This window comes from Microcebus murinus, chromosome 3, assembly GCF_040939455.1.
Source record: "Microcebus murinus isolate Inina chromosome 3, M.murinus_Inina_mat1.0, whole genome shotgun sequence".
NCBI lineage: Eukaryota > Metazoa > Chordata > Mammalia > Primates > Cheirogaleidae > Microcebus > Microcebus murinus.
Window position 1 is genome coordinate 1,040,925 of NC_134106.1, and position 27,057 is coordinate 1,067,981.

The 27,057-nt window shown below is 47.1% G+C and overlaps 1 protein-coding gene across 10 annotated transcripts in view; it reads right to left on the reverse strand.

Annotated features, from left to right (window-relative positions):
• The window catches only part of MYT1L (myelin transcription factor 1 like), a 462,697-nt gene that overhangs the window by 79,860 nt on the left and 355,780 nt on the right, over positions 1-27,057 (reverse strand). For 6 of the 10 annotated variants that reach the window (XM_076000516.1, XM_076000519.1, XM_076000513.1 and 3 more), the window contains exons 10-14: positions 23,662-24,639; positions 19,102-19,236; positions 14,497-14,587; positions 12,794-12,901; positions 7,160-7,374 (exon numbers count right to left, since the gene is read on the reverse strand). In XM_076000516.1, coding sequence (XP_075856631.1) covers positions 7,160-7,374; positions 12,794-12,901; positions 14,497-14,587; positions 19,102-19,236; positions 23,662-24,639 — 1,527 coding nt within the window. The remainder of the gene's footprint in view (positions 1-7,159; positions 7,375-12,793; positions 12,902-14,496; positions 14,588-19,101; positions 19,237-23,661; positions 24,640-27,057) is intronic. The other 4 variants (XM_020288690.2, XM_076000518.1, XM_020288691.2 and 1 more) reach the window with 1 other exon arrangement.

The window sequence follows — 27,057 nt, forward strand, 5'->3', positions numbered from 1 at the left end:
AAGCCAGCCTCTGGCTTCGTTCCCTTCCCTCCCCACTCCCGTTTGTTTAAATTTACTTTTTAATTTTTAAGCACTGTATACGTTTGAAGGCGCAGAGAGCCGGGGTGACCCTGGGGCAGGATCCGCCCTGCTCTTGAAGGGCTGTGCGCAGCACTTTAGCGCCAGTGACCTGGGCCCTTGGAAGCCATGTGCCTGCTGGGGACTGTGGCCATCCGCTGCAGGCAGGTGCCTGGGCGCCTGCAGGTCCGGGGCTCCACCCAATTGCTCATGGGCGCCTTCGCTGATGGGTCGAGGAGCACTCATCTGGACGGGGCCCCCCCTCCAGCCTGGGGGGCTGTGCCAGCCAGTTGGGGCTGGGACCCTGTGTGTAGGTGGCCCGGATTCAAGGGGCTCTGGGGGCCACCTGCTGGGCCGTGGGGACCGTGCGTTTCTGGCTGGGCACGCAGACAGTGCGACTCAAATACCCTTACTCTGTAATTCCTGGAATTCTAACATAGGCCTGGAGCTCAAGGAGAAAGTTGCTCAAACCTGTGGACACAGAGGAGCCCAGGATAAGTGTCAGGACACCTCAGTGTGGTGGCACAGTGGCATGAGGACACACACGGTGACATCCCTGTTTTATACTAACAGCCTCCCTATTGTCCTGCATCCAGGAGCTCTGCTTAAAGGACTCTGGTTGCTTAGTAATCCTTTCTAAACAATCATCCTCACTAACAGCCAAACGTAGCAGGGATTATTTATTAAGAACTGCTTAAAAATCTCCTTTAGTACATGTATGAGAACATGTCTGGTTCTGTGGTTTATTATGATGGGCTCCTTTTTACTAATATATCATCACTGTCAGCTAATGTCATGGGATTTTCATCGTGTTGGGCCAGATACTTCACCCTAATCCAGCAAAGTCTGGGCTAACTTAGAGGTGAACCTGGAGGGTCTGAAAGATCCCCCCAAACACCTCTTTCCCAGGGTACTAACCCCTTCCTTTTATTAAATGCCTTCCTTCCAAAGCAAGCTCAGCCTGCTTCCCCGCAGACAGTGTGAGGCCAGCCCCAGAGAGCTTGGTGACCGGCTAAAGATGAACCCTGCTATTGGGCCGCTGGTCCTAACTGGCAAAGCCCCAGCCTGGGGATCCTGACGGAAGCTGCAAGGGGTGGGGGCTGCAGGTGGCCACTGCCCCCCGGGTGCCTTGACACCATCACGAGCAGCTCCACACTGGACTCTGACATCCTCAGCAATTTCCTCCCAAAGAGGAAGAAGAAAATAAAACTAAACAAAGAACCTTCCCACATAGCCAACAGGGTTGCTATGAGCCATACTAGATAACTATCCCGAAACTCTGGATTTAGATACAAAGGAGAAGCAGAATTACGCGGTCGTCATTGATAATGCTGATTTTGGACCGAAGCCTGTGTTCTCAGGACACTGAGGAAGATGAACGTTCTTAGTGATACTTGGAGAGCACTGATGGCCAGAGCCCTGGAGAGGGGTTGGCCATGCGTTCTCCTACCCAAAGTGACAGAACAAGCCACACACATAAGTGACCGTTTTATCCCCAGCTTCCCTGGCGTGGACGAGAGGCTCAAATCCCACATGCAAAATCCATGAAGTGAGCAGTAACTGGCAGATAACACGACTTCTACGATGCTAGCAAAGCCACAGCCGTCACAGTGTCCCTCGGTGTGTGCCTTGTGGAGGCCCCTCATCTAAGTGGCAGTGCAGTGCGGGTGGGCAGTGGCCAAGGCTGAGCACAGACCAGGCCAGGGCCTCTGGGAAGGGCCACCCAAGGGCCAGGGCAGGACCCTGCAGTGGGCCCTGCAGCCGTGTGGAGTGACTGCTAGTTCACAGTGTGTGATTCTCTGGATTTGGTCTTAATTTTACATCATGTACAGTTTTGTTAGAAAAATCAGGTATACAGAAATCGTAGGAGAAATGAAACAATCCTTATGAGGGGCCCTCCTTCCTCACGAGTGAAGGCTAGCCAGCCACTGGTTCAGAACAAAGTGGTCCACATAAATAAAATATAACAGGTTTGTTTTGAAATGAATGCATTGCAATTTCTAAAAAACAAGGAAAAGGAACAACATGAGTCTATGCAACAAACTGTAGCCAGCGCAGAGCGGTTAGCAGGTACGCAGTCCAGAGACATGGCGTGAGCTCCCGGCCCCTTCTGCGGAGGGCAGGTGCCCCCAGCCGTGTGCTGCTCTTGCAGTGACTGCCCTTCATGCTGCGCTCACAGGTTCTCTACCGAGACTGCACGGTGCCCCCACCTCCTGTGAGACGCTGCTACACACGCACTTCCCGCATGGGGAAACTGAGGCTGCCATGGTCAAGATGAAGGTGAGCAAAGAGAAGCTTCCCTGCCGTGAAGGATGCAGGTCACCTGGGCTGGGCCAGCATTTCATCTGCTAAAAAATACTACCTCTCTGTGACTACATTTTACTTAAACGAATCCTTAACTCAAACGAATCTTTGTATTTCTTTCTCTTATCTTACTTGAATCACTTTAAATTATCTTGAAGTTCTAAAGCGTACACATGGTGATGCATCTACACTTAAACCGTAAGAAGCTACGTCTGGAGGAGGCAAGCGGGCAGGAAAGTTGAGTAGGTGACTGAGTTGTTAATCATTTCCTGCGGCCCTGTCAACTCTCGGCACTCAGACGAGCTACTAGGACAGCATCTACTCTCGTAAGCATCCTCTTACCAGATGCAAACTATCATTTTTGTTCTAATCAAAATGAAAATAAGAGTGTCTATACTTTAAATGCTTCAGGAAAAGAAAGTTTTTAGTCATAATAATTATCTCCTATTTGTGAAAAGTCAGCAAAGCTGCTAACGCCAGTGTCCCTGGGACCACACTCGCTGCTGGGTCACTGCACTCACTGGGTGCCAGTACCACTGCCCCATCCTCTGTCCCTCCCACTTATCAGATAAGAGCAGTTTCACAGCCACAAAATGCACTTTATTTTTCTTTTGGAAAACAAAGCTGTTTTCAATCAACAGCAGACAAGAATTTGTTAATGATCTTCCAGGGCCCAGAGTGTCCCTGCGTGTCAGGGGAGATATTCAGTATTTCTGGCTTTTGCTCTAGTGCTGCAGTCCTAGCTGATGGCATGGGAGCCGGCTGGATCTCAACTCACCCTGGGAAATACCTGTCAGGTATTCTAGCTCCTCCACTGCAGGACGGAGGAAAAGTATACAGGATTCCTAGTTATTAAATATGGCTGTACACATAAATTAAAATTAAAAAAACCCAACTCAAACAAAAAAGGGAACAAAACTTCCACTCAGGACCTGTTTGTTTGCCTGCTTTGCTTGTGGAATTCTTACTAAATGTGCATGTCTTATTCTCCTAGAAATGTCTATTTCCTTATGTATTCGCATTTTCCTGTAGGGAATAGATAAATATGTTCTTAAGATCATGAATTTCCATGAAAACTGACAATAAAGGATGTCATCAAAAGATGTCCGTGCCTCCTATGGCTGGGGCCTGGTGACCTGCAGCCCAATTCCACGCAGAGCCCACACGGTACCCTGCTTCAGCTCGAGGGAGCAGGCCTGTGGATGCGGAAGCTTAAATGGGCCATAGGCGCTTTCCTGTGAGAGTGTCCTGCGCAACGCTCTCTGAGAGGCCCATAGTCACAAGATCTGAACTTAAGCTCAGCAGGTCCGAGCAGGGCGTCCCTGCGAGAGCATCCCTGCTGCCTGCCCTGGGTCTGGCCCAGGCCTCCTGCTGCCAGGTGCCTGTAGCCCAGAGGGAAGGCCGGTGTGGCCGCAGTTCCCAGGGGTCTGACGGGGCCATCTGCAGGTGTGGGCGTGGCCCCTGGAGACAGAGCTCTGGAGGGGAGGCTCTGTCAGGGAGGCCAGGCAGCAGTGCCCCCGAGGGCCTTCCAGGGTGCAAAAGAGGAAGGTTCAGGTGGCCCAGAGCTTTAAGCACCAGAGAATCTGCACGGGAACAGCCGGCAGCAGACGGCAGGAGGCCCATCAGGGCTGGAACATGACGGGTGAAAAGCACCAAGGCTGGGACACAAGGCCTGGGGCCAAGCGGACATGGACGCGTCCTAGCCGAGAGTCACTGCCTCAGGCTTAGGGGACGGGGTGGTGCGTGTCTCGACCACTCTGCTCTGTCCTGTCCTGCGGGAGCGGCCAGGGCCAGCAGCACTTTACACGTGCCTGATTTCACAGAGTTTGACATGTCACAAAATATTCTCCTCTTTTGTTTTTTCTCCACCTATTTAAAAGTGTAAATGCTGCTACTGGCTCTGCATACAAAGCAGGCAGGAGGAGGATCGGCAAGTGTGTGAGGGCCTTTCTGCCCACCCCCCCCATCATGGCAAGGGCTCCCTCCTGGGGACAGCGCCTCCCCCTCGGTGGCCTCGCAGTGGTCCTGTCCAGCCTCCAGCCCCTGGCTGTCCTCACAAGCCCATGAGCTTCCCGCCTCCATGTATTCCACTCACACTTCATGATCTAGCTTAAAATTTGCCTCTTTGGTAAAGTTCCCGCCAATTCCTGAGGACAGAACAGACTCCTTGCTTCTCACATCAGAATGGGCTTAACTATCTTATATTTATTTGTGATCTTTTCCTTGAAACTTATTATCCCAGGGGAAAGAATAGATTGGTGGCAGGAAGAGAGACAGGCAGGCAGATGATGGGGACCGAGGGTGGTGGCTAGCCCTGGCCTGCTGTGTCTGGCAGGGTGCAGGGTTTCTGATCACAGTAGGTATGGTTGAAGGGATGACACCACAAGACTGGAGACAAGGATGTTACTACTTCCTTTCTGGTCCATTCTGAGTCCACGGCTGTGCCCCTGTTCCCTGAGAATGACACTTCTCTACAGCAGGCTATTCCTGGCCTTTTAGGAGCAATGACTCAACTCTCTGTTGATTCTGGAGTGGGTCTTGGCCAGGACACTTTGGAGGTAACTGCAGATAATAGTCCCCATCCTCAGTACCTGCACCTGGTGCCCAGGTACAGGAAGGCTCCTCAGACCAATTCCACCAACATCCCGACCCAGCCAATCTTGTCCTAGTGGGCTCTTCACAGGACGTTTCTAAAATTTGTCAGGTGAATCTAGTGGAATAGAAAGGGTCAATCTGTTTTCTCAGTGAATGGTGGTAAAAGGCTGCATTTCCATTTTCCTTGGTTTCCTGAAGCTCTGACACGGACGTTCCCTGCACACTCAGCAGGCTCCTGCTCTCTGGGAGACAGCTGAAAGGCTCGGCTCAGCCTTGGCTTCCCACAGCGGGGATTGTGCCTGAGCATGTGACAACGGATGCCAATAACTAACACGTATTTGTGCACTTTCTACAGCTGGCACAGTGTGGCCAGGTCCACAGGCACCATCTCTCTCCAGCTGACCTGCACGGCAGCCCCTGAGGTCCGCGGGGCTCTACTGGAGGAACCCGTGCCTGGGAAGTTACGTGGTCCCGGCTCACGCAGCTGGTGAGCCCAAGAGCTGAGAACAGACTCGCTCAGATGACTTCGGGTCCACGCACGCGCATTGTGACTGCGGGGGCCTGCCATGCTGGGCACGGCTTACCCCAGAAGGCCCCTTTCGTCCTAAGGCTGGAGTCCAACCGTGACAACACGGCCACACAAAAGTGCTGTTGTTCAACAGCAAAAACAAAACAAAATAAAACAAAAAAACCTAAAGTATAAAAATATGTACTTAATGAAAGAATTAATTAAATCTCTGTAAAACATCAATGAATTGGGAATCATACAAACAGAATCTGCCATTATGTGATCTTAACTTCTTTGAACCTTCATTTGAAATTGAATAAATGAATTACAACAAAACCTGAAATTTGAAAGTAATTATACAGGATAAAAAATACTAAAATAATTATTTTTTGTTATACCCTAAAGCCACTCCTTTTTTCTACTTATGTCTGTTTCTGAATATTAAGAATTGATACACAAGGATAGCCAATATATATCAAAGAAATATTAAATTTCATTCATTTTATAAATAAATTGTTACTAAGGCAAGAAATAACATAGCTCACAGCTCAGAAACACGTGCAGCACCTCATGCTGAATTGTAAGAAAAGGTTTCTACACTTCCTAAGTGTTCAATTCAAATACTGTGTCTGTGTGTGTGAGTGTGTACTGTGGTGTTAATTAAATATGTTTTCAAAGAGGAGCTCAAAAATCTTTAAAGACCTGTGTCCTTCTCTGTGCTGGAGAGCACCATGACAACACTTGCAATCATCAGACTATGTCACCCCAAGTCCCAGTGGGTAAAATTTGGCAACTATGTCTATATATTCTAGGATTTAAAGCAGATACATGGCTAAATAAGTAAAAATGAAAGAAATACAGTCTTCCCCTCTAATGACAAACTACTTACCAAATTAGCTCTATAATGAACCAGTAACTAGTTCACACCATTGGTACAGTTCAAATGAGCATTAATGAAAAATACATGGCCCTCTTCCCTTGAAGCATGCAGCATTTTTTTGTTTCATCAGCTCTACCTTGTTGGTTGATACCATGTGGCAAAAATGCAGCAGGTAACACAGTCTGGTCACGACGGGTGGTGGCACCCAACCTGCCCCCTTCTCCCCACTCCAGCCGGCCCCAGCCAGCCGGAGAGCAGACACGAGGTCTGTGGATGTCTGTTGGCCTGCACTACCCTTGCCTGGAGAAGGCCCTGAGACTCCGACTCAGTGGGTCTGGGTGCAGCCTGGGCGTGAGAGTTCAGAAATGACCTCCCCAGGTGGCTGTCATGTGCATCTGTGGCCGAGAGCACTGGGGAGATGAGTGCAGAGCCTCTCGCCACTGCCCGGCTCAGAGGGTGCGCCCCGGCTCTCCCGGGACGGCAGCCTCCAGGCCGTCCACTGAGGGGGAGTGTATTAAGAAAAGGCCACGGGCTTGCCAACACCATCAGACACAAGGAGCCATGGCTTCTCCCTCCATCCATATGCAGCCAGAGTGCACGAAGGGGACTTCCTCTCCTTCCTTCCCACAGGGTTTCGTTCCTAGACCTGTGTGACCTGGGGGCTTTCGGCTCCTGGGCTGACCTGTGAGCGTCCTTTCTCTGGGTACCCCTCAAGTGACCACAGTGCTGGACTAGCTTGCAGGACATCGATATACACAACAACAACATCAGCAATGGCAACGTGTCTCTCATGTATAAGAGTGTGCACCTCCTACCATCGTCATATCCTTTGGGGGATATATCCCTGGTTTGCACCTTGGGAGCTATGGCTCGCTTGCCATAAGTATGGTTGTCGTAGCTGCTGTATTCAAACGAGGTCTTGGAATATTTCTCGAGCTCCTTGGCCAGGTTGGAGCGCGGCGTGGTTGTGGGGACATTGTTTCGGTAGCCGTACTGAGGAATCTCCAGCTGCTTTACGAAGCACATGGGCCTGGAAGTGAAGGAGAGGACAGACAACAGCTCGCTTTGCTGTGGCTCCGACACGACACGCTTCACGCTACGGCCGGGAGGGACATCTGTTTCTTACATATATCAAGGAATCGGAAACTTCCCCTAAAATCACTATTTTACTTTCCTGAGGAAATACAAAACGTGTTTTAATTATGTAGCACTAAATAAGCTATCTGCCTAAAAGTCAACTTGGGCAATAAAAGATAGCAAGAAATAAAATATTCAAAATTTTCTGTTTTTCTCAGTTAAGAGGTGGGGTAGGTGTGATGAAGATGCGGACCATGCGGGTGGGGGAATCTCACACTGGTGCATTGGCCCTGTAGCAGCTACGAAGACTAGGAGACTAGAGTGACATGAGCTGACAAGAGAGCTCTCCTTAAAAATGGGAGGAAATAAAGCTATACTCTTAGGGACATAGACTGAGACAAAACTAGATCAAAAGCTATCTATAGATGGATAATAAGATGGTACAGGTAGAAAATATTTTGTCAAATATTGCCATTTCCTCCCCTCCCTCCCTTCCTCTCTCTTTCTTTTTGTTTTTATCTCTTTCTTTTCTTTCTTTCTCTTTTTAAGAGACAGTGTCTTACTCTGTTGCCCAGGCTGGAGTGCAGTGGTGCAGTCATAGCTCACTGCAGCCTCAAACTCTTGGGCTCAAGTAATCCTCCTGTCTCAGCCTCCCAAGTACCTAGAACTGTAAGTGCACATCACCATATCTGGCTAATTTTTCTGTTTTTTATAGAGACAGAGTCTCACTACATTGCCCAAGCTGGCCTTGAACTCCTGGCCTCAGTGATCCTCCTGCCTCAGACTCCCAAAGTGCTAGTATTACAGCACAGGTGTGAGCCACTGTGCCTCACCTACTTTCAGTATTTTTACTTAATAGTCATTTTTTTTTTTTTTTTTAGTTTTTAGAATGTATTTAAATGGAGGGATACTCAATTATTATTCATTTACCAAATTTTTATGTTTTTTTTCTTGTGTGTGTGTGTGTGTGTGTGTGTGTGTATGTGTGTCTGTGCATCTATTCTTTTATCTATCTCCTAACTGGGATTTTTTAGACGTTTTATTTGAAATAATTTTAGACTTACCGAGAAGTTGTAAGAGGTTTCTCAAATAGCCTCTCACCACCTTCTGCTCATTTCACCATCTTAGTAAAATATTATATATTAAGCTATTGGCTTTATTTGGATGTGCCCAGTGTCTCCACTACTGTTTTTCCTGCTAGAGCCACGCTGAGATCCCGCGCTGCACCTGGCTGCGCAGCCTTCTGACCCTCTGTGCCCTTCTCTGCCCCGCCTGGGCTCCGCAGCCCAGACAGCTCTGAAGAGCACAGGTCAGGCGTTTTGTTGACTAGATATAGATGCATATTTAATCATAGAATTCTACAGTATAATCAGCCTTCTTTGCATTTTTCTCAAGGTAAAATACCTATAAAAGTACTTACAGACATTTTCCCATAAGCATCGTTTCTGCACACCGTCACAAAACATTGAATTTTAAGGGCGGAGAGTTTCCTGATGCTTATTTTTCTAAATTATGTAAAATGTATTCCAAATAATGACCTAATGAAGAGTGATGTTTTAGTAAGAAAGTTTCACAGTCAATTTATGAAAGAGGATCATTTTTGAGTAAGATTCTAGTTTTTGGTTTTTAGTATCAGATGTGCAAACACTGCCTGTACCTCAAGCACAAGTGTGGCATTCTAGCAGCCATTTGAAACTGTGGCATGGCAGGTACGAATGTGCATTGTGTTGCAGAAAACTCGTTGACACAGCTGTGCAAATGGCATCCTGACTGGTTCTCCCTGTGGATGGGAATCGAAGAGGTTTCATTTTTTTCCTTTTCCTAACTTATTTTCCACAAATATTGTTTGTGTGTCTGAATACACATATTTTTTTTTGAGTCTTCTCTCTGTCTAAAGGTTATGCATATTGGTACACAAAAATTATCTGTACTCGCCTTAGAAATAAAAAAATTAAAATTATTGTTTTCTTTTTTATGATGATGTTTTTGCTTTTATATGATTCATTGAAAAAATATTTAAAGATACAAAAAAGGTATGAAAAAATTACCTATAATTCTTCCAGAGACAATAACTGCTAAGGTTTTGGCACATATTTTTTTCAGGTTAATTTAATGTATCATATATTTATTTAAACAGTTAGAACCTTATACTTTTATATATTTTACACTTTATTTTACATGGTATTTATTTTCTTTTTTGTTGTGTAGGCTTTAAAAACAGTTCTTAATAGCTGCATGATAGAGAAATTAAGGAATATCATACTATTTATTTTCCAACTTTTAGATTTTTTTGCTATTATACATTGTGACTTAATATGCATCATGTACATAATCTATTTCTTCTCTGATTATTTCAAAAATTTATATCTTTTTTGGGGCAGTTACAAAGTTTTGATAACTCGATTTAAAAAAAGAAAATGAACTTTTATATTGCTTAATAACATATCTATGCCACTTAATAATGCATAGTAATGGTTAAATATCCAATTTATTTACCAAATCACCAACATACCTATTTTAATTTCATTAATTTAACCTATTTATTTCTTGTCAAACCAACAAAATAATGTAACGATTGATTATTATTTTTGAGCATTTGACCAGGCAATATGAAGGTACACAAATGAATAAAACTTTAGATTTTGCTTAGAAAGATCACCTGGAATGTGATATTATTTTAAGGGTCTAAGTGCTGTGGGAATTCTGGAGAAGAGAGGTCCCTCTAGGCACTGGGATTAATTAAATGTGAACATCTGAAATAGGCTTTGCGAAGCAGGTAAATTCTTAAGGGCAAGACAGAGGGTGGAGTGAGAAGCATCCAGAAGAAGGAATTGCGACGTCCGAGGCTGAGGGGCAGGACAGTTCAGACCACCTGCAGGGAGCAGCATGGACCAGGTCGGCAGACAGACTGGCCATCCGTTCACCTGGTGGGCGCAGCCACAGGGTTTGGGCTCGAGAGAAGCATAATCCCCAAGCCTGGAAAGATTTGGGGCCAGGTCAGAGGAAGGGTGGGTGGGGAGAGGCTTCAGCCGGTGGGTGGTGCACCACCCACGACCACAGGCTGCAGCGCAGGCCGCACGCCAGGATGCTGGAGATGAGATTACACGATTGGAAGCAGGTACTTAAGTCTCAGGTTCTTGTTGGACAATTTACTTAAAGACTGTTTTTTTTTTACTGTAACTATTAAGAATTAAATGACTATAGGTTTAAGGTTTACATTTTTTCTTTCTTCCTTCTTGTGTCTTCCCTTATCCCTTCTAATGAACACCCTCTAGGAGGAGACAGCGGGGGACAGGTACACACAACCTGGCACACAGGTGGCCTCTGGAGCTGCAGAGCCTGAGAGAGCCCCGGAGGCAGGGCTGGTGCCCCAGCCTGGCAGCCATGTGTCTCCTTACAGAGCTGGGAGCTGCTGGCCCGTTAGTGGCCTTTGCCTGTCCTATCCTGAGTGGCTCCCTCAACAGTGGGAGTGGGTCTTTCTCTTTCTGTTAGTGGCCTGCCCCCCTCCCCGCCCCCCGCTCCCACTCCAGCCAGATGCACATAAATAGAATCATTTGTATGTGCACAGCAACTGGTCCACTCTCTCCTGTTTGGTGGCATTGGTGCAGCTTTCCATGGTGCCAACCCAGGAAAGGGATCCTGGCTACGAAGCCCAGACACAGGTAGAAGGTGGGTGCTTTAGGCCTGGATGGATGTCAGAGTGGCAGCCTGTATTTGGACATTGTGATATTTGCAGTGACACACATGTCTGGCCGGCCTCACGCTGCCAATGAGGCTCTCTCTGAAATCCAGGCTCAGGACTGACTTGTGTGGGCAGTGCAGTCTCCTAGTAACCTCAGCTAGGGCTCAAGGCTTCTTTCTAGCTTTCCAGAGTCTGCCAGAGTAGATAGAGAAAAGTTAGTAACAGCCCTCAGCAAAAAATTTCTCCCTACCATTTCTCAAAATTTCCTTTGATTAACAGCCATCTCTTATTTATGTTTATTTGTGTGTGTGTGTGTGTGTGGGAGGGGAGTGGTTCTCATTCTGCTGATAACTACCAGTGGGCTGGGGGAGGAAAGGGAGCAAGTCCTACAGTTTGTTAGCATTTGGGGGTGTTGCCTGGAAGATGGATGGGCTACACTGAAGGGGAAATTGTGAGCCAGGTACACTGGGAGTATTTTAGATTGATAATACCCACATGTAGAAATCTCTAGAAGTACATCTGCCAAAATTTACTGAGGAATAATCTCTAAATGATATAATAGTTTTTATTTCCTTAGTTTTGTTTAATTAAATATTTCTAATTTTCTATAAATATTTTAACTTTTCTATTGAGAGAGAAAGGAGGTTTAATCATTGTGGTCAAATCCTTTGAGAAAGCTTTGAAATAATACACAAGAAGCAAAAAGATATTCACATCTCTTACCTAGTGATTTTCTCAAGTGATTTATCCCAAACAAATCATTCAGCAGAAGCAAAATGCTATATATGTAAAACAATGTTTCCTGTTGCTAACAGTAAAAGTTGGAAACAACCTGAATGCCCACCAGCACAGCAGAGCACACGCAGCTGCGAAGATGACGACTACGATCCTTGTATCGAGACAAGGGAGCGTGTTTCTGGTGTGACACTGAGTGAAAAGCCAGAATACACGGTGACCACTGCAGTTTTCACTAGGACGAGCATTTGAAGGGATAAACAAAAATGAAAGGTGTGTACATGGGGGCCATGGGCATGTGGGCTTCCTCCTCCACCCACACCTGCCGAGCGTCCTCTGCCAGCCAGGAAGAAGCAGGGGCTTCCCCAGACGACCTGCGAGGCCTTTCCTGGCTAACACCCAGGGATTAGGTGAGGTCAGGTGAGCCCCTTGACCTCTCCACACCGGGTGCTCTCGACTGTGGGACGGAGGGGCTGTGCCCACTCCCACCCACACGTCAGGGCGTCTGAGGACAAAAGGGGAGGACAACTGCACGGCTTTTGTGGAGAGCTTCCGGTGACGTGCGAGGTGGTGCCCATCTCACATCTCCAACACTGGCCCCACCCTGCGGGCTGGTGCTACACCACCCCCCCCATTAAGATAAAATTACTTTGGGCAACTCACTAATTTCCAAAGCTTCCCTTTCATCTAGCATTCACAGAATCATGAAATATCAGGGCCACAAAGAAAACCAGAAACAATTCCTCCAATTTTCCATTTAAATAGTCACTATGGGTCATCAAGGACAGGCAGGTGAAGAACCTGGCCATGACACAGTCTCGCTGCGGCGTGGGGTGGGGGCAGGTCCTGACCGGTGCAGCCACCCCGTCCCTGCTGCTCATTGAGAGCATCCGCCTCTGCTGGGGGGAGGGACCACGGGTGACTCTTGTGAGACGACGCGCTCCTGTGTGGGTACCTTAGGACTCGGTCCGAGGCCTGGTTAGACTTGGACACGTCACAGCTCTGGTGTTTTTCCTGGGCCTTTGCCAGTTTCTCTGCTGCAGCAATAGGACATCCAGAAAGGCTGCAAGTACAGAAAGGGGGTTTAGTGGTCTCGTCCCAGATGGCTTCACACACACTGATCCTCCCTGAGCACAAGAGACCCTCACATGGGTGGAGCTGGGAGGGGAGCGGTTTCCCAGACCTGCTACAGACAACCCTGACAGGGTGGCTCAGGGGGAGGAGAAATGACCCTGTTTCTAGTTTGCATGTTTCTGTCTTGGCTTCCAGGGCAAAACGCTGATGGCACCACCCTGTACCAAGTGTGCCCAATTCTCTCCAGTGAGAGCCAGCCAAGTTCCGGGCACTCAGGAGAACACGTGCCAGTTACAATTTTAGGCACAGATTCCATTCTGGGATGTTCACCATTTCTGGAGATGAGAAATTAATAAGTTGGGCAAGATGAGTTTTTAAAAAGCCCAAGAATGGCAACTAACTGGCCGGCACCAGAAGATGGCGCTCTGAGCCGGCTCTGCAAGTGCAGCTGGTTTGGGCGGACACACCTGACCTCAGCCCTCTGCTGTCTGCACAGGAGGGAGCAGAGAAGGGCAAGCAGAAAGCGCAGTGAAACGCTTCCTGGGACTACACAGCTCGGGGGGGTCTGTGTGGAGAAGACGGCAGGTGGGTTCTTTTGGGCTTGAGCCTGTGCTTCACGAAACCATGGTGTCTGCTCTGCGTGCCCACATGTGTGCACACGCGCGCACAGACGCGTGCTCCGTGTCTGTGTCCTGCCTCACAAACACGGGCTGTGCTGCCGTCTGATGAAGGAACTGACGTAACTGCTACAGCGAACACCACCCAGCATGAGCCTTACCAACCTATCCACCATTTCTTCCACCTGCAGGTTAAGCACCAGAAAATCTCTGAAGCGCACACGTTTCAAGCAAAAATTGCAGTGTAACTTATGACAGCTTGCTCCTTCTAGACATGATTTCACAGGAGCTTGTGAGGCTGAGCCTCTTAGACAAGACAAACTTTAAAACTTCAACAGAATCACTTTTCTGCTACTGAAAAAAAATATGATATGAGCTGAATATTATGAGCAACTTAGTATCTCTTACAAAGCCTGAACAAGTAAAGACAACTAGAATTTGTCACAAACAAAACCATGATTCTGAGCATACTTATTCACAGCAGGAGTAAAAAAAAAAGTCTATTTTTCTGGCACATTCTCATCCCAGATCCCCCCATCCAACAGAACCCCTGGACACCTACACGTATTTTGAAGATGTCCAGATTGGTGACCTGTGGTTTCGGCAGAGTTTCCAGCAGGCAAGTGACACCATATATGACACAGACTGACTGTGCACAGCGTACAGTCCTGTGTCAAGGGCAGGGCAGCCCCTTCCTCGCCCCGAGGGTCATTAAGACTTTGCCATATCCCTTCCAGTCACTGGAAATGGGCGTGGCTCCCATGGTGACAAGCTAGTGAGACAGCTGAAAAGCACCCAACTGGAAAAAGGGCCTCTAAGCCCTGGCTATGCAGGGTGTCCTGCACTCCCTGGGAGTGGCCTAAGGGCAGGCAGGGGCCTCTCTGCAGGAGGAGGGGCGTGGGGGGCGCGCTCGCAGGTGGAGCCCGCGGTCCCTCCAGCCGGAAGGCAGCGAGGAGGAGCGGCTTACCTTCTGTGCGAGTTCCTGTTGCTGTTCACGTGCCCTCGCCCCGTGCAGCCCGGAGTGGGGCACTTGAGAACACTTTCGTGCATGGCAAGGACTTGACAAGGAGAGGCAGAGAAAACAGCCCAGCGTTAGAACGGGTGGTCGGGAGACGCACACAGGCAGTCACTTTAACAAGGGCGGCTAGCCCACGACAGACAGTCCTACAGACGGCGGTGATGTGCGTGGTCAGGACGACACGTGGGGAGGACCAGAGCTGCCTCCCGCCTGCCCTAACCGCATGCAAGGCAGGGCCACTGGCCAGGGAGCCCTGGAGGTCCAGGGACGCTGCCACTAAATCTTCCGGGGGAGAGAGGAGCAAGGCCCCCAGCTTTCCTCTGTGTGAACACGGGCATCGGTTGGCCACGCAGGGCACACAGGTCGGCAGTTTGTAAAGCACGCCTGGGCTTTGGAAACACAGCCGCGTTATGAACATGTGGCGGGCTTGGGTAAGTAGAAAACCCAGAACCTTATTTTTAAATAAAATAAATAATGACTTTTCCTTTAGGAATTAAGTACTTTATTATTCTTAAAATAGAATGCATAAGTGCCATGCATGTTTCCCACGTGAGATTGACAAGTGGGAGCAGCAGCTGGGACACTCTCTCCGTGGCACACGGAGGCTGTGGCCTGTGCAGGGAGAGCTGTTTAAGGTAGTGACAGAGGACCTGACACACGCGGCCCTTCTTTTCTGGTCCCCAATCAACGCTCTGCTACTCTGGACTCTGGGGGAAGGTGGGGTTAGAATTGCTGGGGAAAATCAGGACAACTGCCCTGCACCCTGGCCATGCAGTGAGGCGCCCTGCTCCTCTGAGGTGCCTCCCAAACTCCATGAGAGCCATGACGGCGTCCCTGGCTGCATAGTGTACCTAAGGCCCTGCGAACGTGGACTATGTCTGCCTGGACTCATTACATAACTGCGTTTTTGATAATTTTCCTCCTTCTCTAGAACGGTCTTTGTTTCCCCTGAAATCCACAGGTCTCGTTTGAGTCCACATCCAGGATCTGGACCACTGGTCAGTTCCTTGCAAACAGAGTCCATTTGGGCTTTATTTTTACAGCTCCTGTAGTTCCTACCTTGACCCTCGATGTGGTTGATGCTCAACACAGAGCAACCCAAACACTAAGTGATCCACATGACTCAGCCCTTGGCTCACTGCCTTGGGGACCTGGCTGGAGTGGGTCACAGGCCTCCCTCCTGGGGGAGTCTGGGACCACGCCTGCCTTTCTTCCCCTGTCTGGAGATGGAAGTGCCCCTCCCTTCCAGGGCAGCTCCCCAGCTGCACTCTCACCTGTCCAGGCCCCTTTCTGCAGAGCCCTGACTTCCCTGCAGCCCTCACTGCAGGGAAGTCAGTCCTGCAGTGAGGGCTGCTCACTGTCTTCCTGGCACCCATCGCTGCAGCACACAAACACGTCTCTCAATGCAGTTTCCCTGTCACAGTGACACACACCTCCTTGTCCTTTTAAGATGTACTTTTCAAACAAAGCCTTGCCTGGGATGGCAGGCATCCGCCACGCTTACCTGCAGTGTGGACCTGCTGGGAGAGAGTGGGTCTCCCGGTCCCATAGGGACTCGCACTTGAGATGGGATCCCTGGCCAGCCTTTGTCTACACCCTGCCTCTGCTTCATCCATCTCAACCCTGTTTCTCAAACCTTGGCAGTTTAAACCGTGCAGCTCTGCCGCCCACCTCTCCTCTTCACATATCCCTCTCCTGGGTGTCAACAGTGAACATTTACATAACAAGTCCAATGACCTTGCACTTTACGGGACTTTTCAGAAGTACCACCCCTCCCAGTCCTTTCTGTTTCTCTGATTTCCCTCCCTGGTTCTCTTCCTCTGCCTCCCCTTGCTACACACTCACGGCCAGACTTCCCACTGGGCCGCCCTTCCAATCCTGCCCCATGCCACCTCTCTGGGCAGCCCATTGTCAGTTCTCACTGAGGCCGCTTGAAGACGGCGTCCATGCAGCCTCCTCTGCACCTGAACTCCCTGTCCCCAGACCCGCCCTCCCAGTGCCTGCTGGGAACACCGCGCAGCACTTAGAGTTGAGATGATTAATGTGGGAGTCACGGTTTTCCCCCGTTAAGTGCATCCCATCCCTCAGTTTGCTCTGCTTGCTTTTGGCATTGTCATCCCTACATTTACTGAGGCTATGCTCCTCGGAGGCGTCTCCATCTCCCCTTTCTCCTGCTTCTCACGTGCAGTAACCTTTGTGTCCTGCAGTCTATTTCTGAAATGCCTCTTGAATCTGTCCCCGCCTTTCCACCCCACTGCCACTGCCTTCTCCATGCCTGGACCTCTCGAGTGGACGTTTGCAGTAGCCGTTAGAGAACGCCACGGGCTCCTTCCCTCTCTTGTGGGACAGTGAACACATCCCCTTGGGGAAGTCCTGGGACCGTTGGCCTCCTGAAGGTTGGAGCTGCTGCTGAAGCTCCCCACGCAGTGCCCGTGCTCAGCCTGTGCTCATGCCTCCCTTGGCCGGGCTGGGTGCCCCTGAGGACAGCCCTCCTCTCATGCAGTGGGTGCCCTCTGACGTCCCAGCAGTGCATGTGCCGTGAGCTCTGTACTGAATTCAGCTGGACAAAAATCATGACTAGGGAAAACTGGCCCAGAAAAACTGAAAGAAAAAAGAAGCCTTCTATGGATGGAATCCTTTAATTTCTTAATTTACGTTTGTGTGGTGTTGTGGAGGATCATGCATGAGCAGACACTCAGAAACACTTCCTGCAGACGCTCTGGAATGTCCTCTGAGACTGCGTCCAAGCCACATGCCCACTTGCACCCGCGGTGGGGACAAGTCTGTACGATGTGCAGCTTATCAGAACACGGTCCCTGTTTCTACTTCATTTAGAATTTGCCTATGAAAAGTCAGAATTTCTCATCCATAAAAAGGAAGTGATAATTTACCTTGGAGGCAAAAATATATGTCTTAAAAGAAAAAAATGCATAAAGAAACTCTTTCTTCCTAAAACATTAGAGCTTGTCCTCAGGCCTCATTTTGCAGATGAGGAAAAGGAAGTGCAGAGCCCGTGACACACCAGGACCACGCAGCTTTTTAGGGCTGATGCTGGACGTCGAACTCAGGCTACAGGGACGCAGTGAGGCTCGGTGTCAGGCAGATGCAGATTTACGCCTTGGCTTGGCGTTTACTTAGGCGAGTTAGCACCTGTTCAGATTTGATTAAAAACATTCTGGGCATCCTCAAATTGCCCTGGAGAGAGAAGGGCAATGGAGTCTGTGCTTCCTGTTTTCCTCACCTGCGTAACTGGGCCGAGGCCTGCGGTCCGTGGGAAACCAAGTGATCGCACGGTGCCTGCGGGTGCGCGCTGAGCACCCGGCTCGAGGTGTGTGCTGGGACACGAAGCTGTTGTTACAGCATGCTGTCTTCCTGCTCATGTAACACACGGGATTATAGCCACACACTCTGATTCGCTCACTGCCATGGCTCATCAAGCCTGTGCACAGCCAGGCACCAGAAACCTGGCTCTATCATTTGTGGCGGCCATTGGAAACCTGGAGCCACAATAGCTTCTAAAACCATATCACCTGAAATGTTCAGCTGCACCTTTCTAAGTGTCTAACACTACCAGGAACCTACTTGGTTCTGATGGAACAGGCTCTCAGTTATTCCAGGTACCCCTTTCAATGGGACAATCCTCAACAGTTCCTTTAAGTAATCAACAGGTCATCTTGTCATTTCGCCATCGCTCAAGCCACTGCATTCCCCACTGGAGACTGAGTCAATGCGGAGAACCCTTTAATGCTTTATACTCAAAATCAGGACTCTACACTCCTACACTCATTTCTGACAATGTGCCTTTTTCCTGAACAATTGATTATAATTGTATTTAAATAGTTGGTATGCTTTGTGTGCTGAGAGAAGGATAAACAAAAAAAGGTGTGTATCATTTCAGTTCTAGAAAACATGGATTTGTTTTCAGAGACTTATTCCATATTCTCAGGACCTAATTAATTAATGAGAATGTGAAAGATAAAAACCCACCCGATTTGAACCTCCTTTTTAAGATCGTATAGTGTTGAAATTTCAGGACAACTATGACAAGAATAGACTTTACAAGAAAAATGCAACAAAACTTCCGATCTAAATATTCATTCAGATGATATACAGAAGTCCAGATATTTGGGCAAGAGATGGCTTAAGGACTCTTTCCTCAGGGATTCTAGCAGTTTAGTGCTGGGGAGAATGTCTCAGATACACTCAGTTCTGTGATTCATGAGAAGGGGTGGAGAAGCACCTTGCCTGAAGTCACAGAGCAAGTGAGGCTCAGCTGGGGGCCGGCACCCAGGCCGGCCTGGGCTGGGCTACGGGGGCGAGGCTGCGTGGTGCGCTTCTCTCCTGGGCCAAGAGACACTGGGGCTGGGGGAGGACTCTCCTCTCGGGCCACTGACGGGACACTGCTCCTGGACCAGCTGCCCTTCCAGGTGCCTGGGGGACTGGTTACACGAGGTTGCACTGAGCCGTATGATGGAGATGACGTTGGGAAGGCGGGATGGTGGAGACAGATGATGGGTGTTTGCACGCCCGCGGGGGTGTGAGGCGTGGACTTACTTTCTGGAGGGACCCTATCTTTGTGCGGGCATCCGGACAGACTGCGGTGATGGGGGTAAAGCCCAGTCACGTGGCCGGTTCCATCGCACCCGGGGGTTGGACACTTGCTCTCTTTCTTTTCTGTTCTTGAGGGATCTAAAAGCGACAACAGGTGTCAAAAGAATGAATGTTTACCAAAGAAAAATGCGATTATGTAACAATCTGAAGAGACCTTTGCTAAAGAAAGAAACAAAGCAGGTGTCAAGGGGCAGGCTCTGACATCAGACTCTCGCTCAGGTAGGTCTTTGGTTCTGGGTAAGTTTTTCAACCTTATACAGTGTAATTATGAATTCCTTTTTACCCCAAAGAAAGAAAAATGCCTATCCCTAGTGTCGACTCTTGATTAATTATTTTCCCGTGTGTTACATGACAAGCCGTGTTGCTCAAAGAAATCAACGTAAGTAGTGATGGAACAGTGACCTTCTTAGAGAACAACTCCAGCTCTGTACCATTAACATTCAGCAATTTCTCTGTGAAATTCATCCAGAAAGTGCAATTTCATTCAAAAACTCTTTAGCTGAATTTCTTTCTGAGTGCTCTAATCGTATACACTATAAGCTACAAAATTTTACTCACATTAAAATTTTCTCTCTTGAGGTTGAGCAACATGATTCTCAGCTCACCAGTTCCGAGCTTTTCTGAAATACACTGAACTCTTAGAAGGCACTGTGAGCAGATGACCAGAGGGTGGGGGTCCCACCTGCCAGAGGTGACGGGCAATCAAGAATGTTTCAGAAGCCACGGAGCAATCTGTTTTGATTTCTTCATCTGCACTTGGAACCAGGGCAGGTTCACAGAGCGCTGTGCATGCACGTGCCACGCTAGGAGGCCACGCGTTCTACAGCCCTGTGGGCTTCTCTGCAGCACCAGTGAAGGACGGTCAGCATAGAGGTTTGGTCAAAAATCGAATGCTGGATGCCAGAAATGCAATGATATTGCCAACAAAATTATTTCTATACCCAGAATTGACCACAGTTCATAAATGTGCACTATAATAACTCTGTAAAATATTTTTACAGTAACGCTCAGACCGAATAGTAAATACAAATGTGTGAAAAACTGTATTTTTGAGCCAGTTTTGAAAACCAGTTGCTCAGATCACCAATAGGTAGTGATTATCATGATTTGGTTTGGATAATTCTATAATTAATTTTTTTAGGGATTTAATTCTTTTATGTTGATATTTCATTAATCAGGCCAATCATAATTGATAGAAAATATGTTTTCCTTTTCGTTAAGAATTCACTTTTCTCAAGATAAAAGCTGGGTTTAAAATTTTGAACTCTTATAGACTTTCTTAAGTCATTTGCGTGAACTTGAAATAGACAAAGGACTTACAGAAATATGTAAGTGGTGTCATGTATCTATAAAAAGCTCTTCTATGGGAACATTATATTCTACGTAATGTGCCTCTCCTGAGCTGGAACTTCTTAAACCATGGAGAAATATCCTTCACCCGCTTTCTTACCACTGTTTACCCAAGATGACCTCTGAACTAAATTACTTGGTTGTGGCTTCAATCTCTAATTACCTTGTTGAAGCTTTTCTTATACACGCAAACTAAAAGCCTAGCATTTCATTGTCTTTTCAGTAATTTCATCATAGTATTGTCTAATCTAATTAATATAAATATGAAATAGTAAGTGCATAGTTAACAGTTTCAAAAGAAACTATCGATTATTAAAAATCATAAACTAGAGATAAGAGATTTTTAGCTAGATACAAATGGCTCATGACAGATAAACAAGGAGTAAGTTATAACTAACATCCATCATTAAGGGACTATTCCATCAGGACAAAGGATTTCCCAGCAAATTATATAATTTCATAGATTTTGAAAGTGCTCTGAAATTAAGTACTGATTTTTGCAAAAACAATGTGGCTCAAGACTGTTTCAGGGTTCGGAAGACAAGAAGGGTATAATCTCCTCTCGATGCATGAAACCCTGTGGAGGGGTGTGCGGGTTTGCCCTCACCACCGCCTCCCTTTAGTTTTGTTTCATTTGAATTCCCAGTTCATCTTAAAGGCAAATGTACAAGCAAACACAAAATGACCAAGCAAGCAAAGAGACAAACAATTCAGCCAAAAACCTTGCATCAACTTGTGGAAAAAAAATGTGTGCTGGGTTTAGCTTGCTCCCGTGAGAGTGGATGACTAAGCAGAAGAAAGATGAACAGTTTCATGATTAACTTCTTTTGTATTAACTCAAGATTTTGGAAATGCTACTCATGGACAATTTGAATCAGTCTGGGAAGATTGTGCAGAAATGAAAACTGATGCTCTTTCCACCTTTGGTCAAACAGCAGACCGTTGACATGCGGTAGCTGTGGGGACTGTCCCCTGGCCTGCAGGTGAGACATTGCCACGCAGCAACTTTTTTTACAGGGAGCCTTAATCTCTTTGTTCCACTTTGTTGGCCTCCTGGCCTTATCTATTTGGTTTTGAGTATAACTACTGACAGCTTCAGAATAAACCGGAAATAATGTGGAAAACACTGATAGAAAACGGAAATGAACTTTGGTCAGAGGAGGAGGATCTGGAGCAAGTGCCAGAGACAGAGACCAATGCCTTCCACCCAGGGAAGTCCATGCCAGCCTTTCCCATTTCAGGAAAAAGCACTTTTCTTTGTCACTGTTCATTCCCACCCCTCCCTCCATTCACATAAGGGAAACAAGCAGTTTCAATTCCATTTCTTGGAGCAAAATAAAACAACAATAAAATGAGTTAAAATTTGCATAAAGCTGCTGAGTTTAAAGGGACCAAGAAACCAAAGAAGCTCTTGCACAATATTGATAGAACCTGTGAAGCCAAACCAGCCTGCGCGGTAGGCAGCACACCACCACAGGGCTCCACGCCAGCCTCCATCCTAAACCCACTACTCTGCATCTGAAACAAGCCCAAAATATATACAAATGTCCAACTGAGCAATTACATGAGAAGACACTATTTCTTCCTAAAGTGTTTGGTTCCTGTTAGATTCTGAAATAGTCAATTAAAATTCGGATAACTTTAGCACATCCTGTTTAGAACGCTAGCACTGTACTCCTGAACATACGTGCCACGTTTCACCATCATTAAAGTGCCCACGGCAAGCCTGAAGCCCTGCTGAGCCGAGACTCCATTCTCTTAACGATCACCCCCTCACAGAACAACGCCTCAGTGGTCCAGCCTTTGCCTCCTAACCGAGAGGGCGTCAGCGCCCAACGCTGCCACACCCAGAGCCTCCGGCCAAGGTTCCTCCAGCTGGACTTGGCTGTGGAGCCACCAGGGGCTGCAGAAAGTGCGTGCACACATTGAGAGGAGAATACACACCTATGTCACCATAGGAAAAATGCAGTTTTTCTGACAGTTTGAAGTTTAAATAGCAACTGATTTTCAAACCAAATTCCTGGACCTATTAGATTCACTGTGAGAAAACTCAATATTCATAACGAATAGAATAGAATAAAATAAAAACAGAAAAAGAATATTTTTGTTACTAATATAGAAAGATTTAAGGGATCACCAATTTCATTCTTGGATTTGCTTCTGACTTAGTTCTAAAAGAAACTTGTTACTGTGATATGCACAGCACCAAGGTTCTGTGTGAGGCTGAACTATCGCCTGTTTCACATTGAAAGTGGACACTCGTCATTGCAAACATAAAGTCACTCATTCGGGTTGGAGATTAAAGATATATATATATACACATACACACACATTATATACTTACTATACATGTATAGTACAAAAGTATAAATAGTTAAACTATGAAGTTATATGCAAATATGTGCCTGCATATTTCATAAAATAAAATTCAGCTAAAACCATCATATTGGATAGTTTTGAGTGTTTGATAATAAATTATATCTGAGAAAAGCACCATAACTGTTTCCACAGTAGAATGGAATCAGTGAGAAGAATGAAAACACTCAGGGAATTGCTACCGAGCTCAGCTGCGGCCACTGCAGCGGCAGCCGTGCACAGCATGCGGTTGCGTCTCCCTGAGAATAGACTGTGCACTCCCTGCCCTCGTCTCATGCACCCGTCACTGCGCTGCGGTGCGATTTCTATCAGGGCTGTTTTCTGTGGGGGCGGTTCCGTCAATAACTGTCATTTCATGATAGTTTTACACACCATGATGCCACCCTACCCAATCCGATTTGTAAAATATGTGCTTCACCTGTTGGTGGCTAATTGTCACCTAAGCCCTGGCCACTCCGTGTGGCACGTGGCTGCCAGCACAGGCTCACTGGCATCTCCTAGTGTTCCTCCTGCCTTCCCAGGGAATGCGATTCCCACTGAAGGATCATGTCATTCATCTGCTCTAACAATATCACATTGAGCTGCTTTATGTATTTCTCAGACAAATATTTTATTCCTCTTCAGAAACAAAATCACACAACGTAATTCTGGAATCAGCTCTAAGAATGTGCAGTGGAGACAGACTCTCGTGTGACTCATACTTTAAGTGTAGCTATCAACACCTCTCACTCTGGCTCGTGTTCTCATGGGACAACTTACGTTAGGTAGAAATATTACCTTTACCATAGTATGGCTTTTTGACATGGCTGTCAGTGGACTTGGGCTTCCTGTCCTCGCCGGGAAGCTGTCTTGGGGACTGGTCCTCATACGGTCTCATGCCGTCCCTCCTGCCTGCCTCCATGGCCATCTTCTCCCGCATGGCCTTGGCGCGCTCCGTCTCCAGAGCGATCGCTTTCTCCAGCAGGGTCAAGTTCCCCTTGGTCATGTCAAACACCTCCTCGGATCTGTCCGAGTTGACGGAGGTGGTGTCGTCGTCCCGCTCGTGCCCCCCGTCCTCCTTGGCACAGCTCGAGAACACCCTGGACCGGGGGCTCAGCTGCTCTTCCAGCCTCATGAGGTTGATCATGTCCGAGTAGTTCCTGTCCGGCGTCCTCCCCGGGAAGTCATCCTCCGGCCTGGCGTGCGGGCGGAGGTTCATGTTTGGCGGCTGACTCCTGTCCTGCGGGCTGGTCTCGCTGAGCTTCCGGGCCAGGTCGAAGCACTGGTTGCGCAGGCACTCCAGGCTGCTCAGGCACACCTCCTCGTCGCTCTCCTCCACCATCTTCTCCATGAGGCCGTTGTTCATGGGCTTCCCCAGCATGACGTAGTTCATGTTCCTGCTGTCCTGCTGTGACATGCTATCTGCGTAACCCCTGTCATTAATGTTTTCTGAGAGCACAACGCCATGTCCTTGTGCTAAGAGTTTGAGGGAGTCCACCGTCTCTCTAACAACGTCACTGTCTAAGTCTAAACTTAACTCGCCTTTCCGACCCAGGTTTTCATTTTTGTCGCTGTCGTCTTCCAGACTGTTGGAGGTGTTGCTGTTCATTTCTGACTCAGTCCTGGCTCGGTAGGCCGCATCCTCAGCAATTTTGCCAAGATTTAGCAGCGACTTGGCCACCAGTTCATCGTAATTATCATACTCATCATTATTGTTATCATCCTTTTCTGTGTCTTGCATTATTCGAGTACTGTGACAATTCATTTGATGGTCTTCTGCAAAGAAAATAAAAAAAGACAGAAAAGGAAAGAAAAGAAAAAGTGGCTAGAACTTGAAGTTTAGTTGTAAGATCATGGACAGCAAGTTAACTGCAAGTCAAACTCTGCTTATCACAGAACCTTTAAGTACCATTTGTAGCTGGGTAGAAATGTTGACATAAAGAAAACAGGTTGTGCTAAAACACAGAAGGCCATTTAAGATATTTTCTGTGAACTATTGATCTCCTTAATCAATCCTAAAATAAACTAGTAAACATTGTAAATAAAGGTTTAAAATATTAATTTTTATTATATCTGACTTTTAAGAATGACTTATTTTTTCCACTGGCTTTATTTATTTATAGCCCAACCAGATGCATAATAATTGTATTCATCTTATTCCTTCCTAGGCTTTCTTAGAGTTCATGAACTTTACTCGTTGCCAACTCTTAAACAGATGTTTGCAGCAATCGCTTTTAGATTGTCTATTTCACTGGGATACTCAGGCGACACAGAAGAAAGCCCGCGGTTTCTGAGGGATCAGCAGGGATGCCACCCATCCTTGGAGTTCAGCATCCTCGGCACACGTTGAGACCACATTAAGAGTTATCTGGAATCTAATACTGGACACATCATGATCAACAGTGAAGCAGCAGGAATTCTAAGTGAAGGTTTGGAGAGCAGGTCTGATGGGCTCTGATTCCTCTGTGTGCGTCGCCACAGGTTTGAGGGTGGCGGGAGCCAGTGCGCAGCGACCAAGCGCCTGTGAAAGGCAGGGCTGGGATGCGTGTTCGCCACTGCAGCGCTCACCACACAGCATCTAACCCCACACGCTGCTGTCATAGTCACCCCTGTCGTAGCCTTGGGAAAATTATGGTGAGCTGGTAGAAATGATTGTGAATAAGTGTTATACTCAATCTCAAAAAAGTATCCAGAAAAACTCTTTAAAAAGACCATGTTAAGAATGACCTAAAACCCCTATGTTACATCTGAAATGTGTTCTGTTTAACACTCAAGGAACATTTGGGATTTGTACCTCTGTTCACCATCCTATATAGCTGCTATGATGTATATTGCAAAACAAAGGTAATAACAATAGGATTCTTAAATCTATTCACCCCATTAGATTGAATTTGGTTAACTGCATACCATTTTTACATCTGTTCTTTGTTTCCATGACTAAAAAAATCAGAGTAAGAAGAATTTTTAAAGTTTATTAATGATGAAGAAATGAGATATGTTGACTAATAGAAAATACCCGTTGATTAAGAGCTGAGACATGGTGCCTCTGCTGTTCTCTTTATGGATTTTATGCAGAAAAGGCTTTTGTTTGAGAAAAAAAATTTGGAGCGCAATATATCAGTAAGAGAAAATAATATCCTTGCTATCCTGCATCGAATCAAGAAATATTTAAATCTGATACACCTTTCTAAACTTCAGCAAATCAAGTTTGCCATTTATTAGTCATAGAGCATCGCTAATTATATGAAACAAACACTGTCTCTCTTCTGGATAATTCCAATAAATCATTTTCTTTATCACAGTGATAAAAGTATTCTCAAAGAACAGCAAAAAGAAAGACAATGAAACCAGTGATGCAACCAGATGCAGTGGACGTACAAATCTCGAGCGTGCTCCTGACTACTGGCCTAGAGTTCAAGCTCTGAGGAACTGAAGTCAATCCTGTCTTAATGAATACTTGGAAACATAAAAGTTATATTCTCCTCTCAATTTATGCACTTTGTCATACTCGTGGGCTGTGATCAGAGAAGTCTCGCAGGATAGGCAAGGGTGTCAGCTCTGCACGGCGGCCCTGGTGTGTTCTAGCTACACTGAGACAGGGTGACTTGAAACCCAGAAAATACAGGCACTGCGCTGAAGCACTGTGAACGCTGTATTGAAGAAGGAACCATGGGAAAGACTTACTATTTTCATGGTTTTCTACTAAATTTCTTTAATGGAAATCACCATGTCATCCTGAAGAATTTGGAAAAGAAGCCAGTTACCAAAAGTGGCAAACGAGAAAAGAAAGGCCTGCCTGACCGGTGTCCTGCGTCTGAGACCACGACAAAGCCTGCGCTGGGACAACGACAGAGGCCCGCACTTTATGGACGTCTGTTTACAAGACTCTAGTTCACCTTCTAAATCTCGGGGTTACCTTCAATTCATCTACCTCAGTGTTTTCCCTTCGGCATCACACGGGCAAGGAGTACAGCGCACCTTTTTGACAACCAGATATCTATTCATCTCCCCACTCAATTTCTAAATTACCTTCCCCTAAAGAGATTAAAGCAAAAACAGACTAGCTTCTTCATATGGCCTCAGAGCCAGCCAAGAAAGGGCCCTCCCTGTTGGTGACCGGGAGGCTGACGGCTGCCTCCAGCACACCTTCCAGCTCTAGGTTCTACCACAGTGATAGAGCGCAGCAAGAGCAAA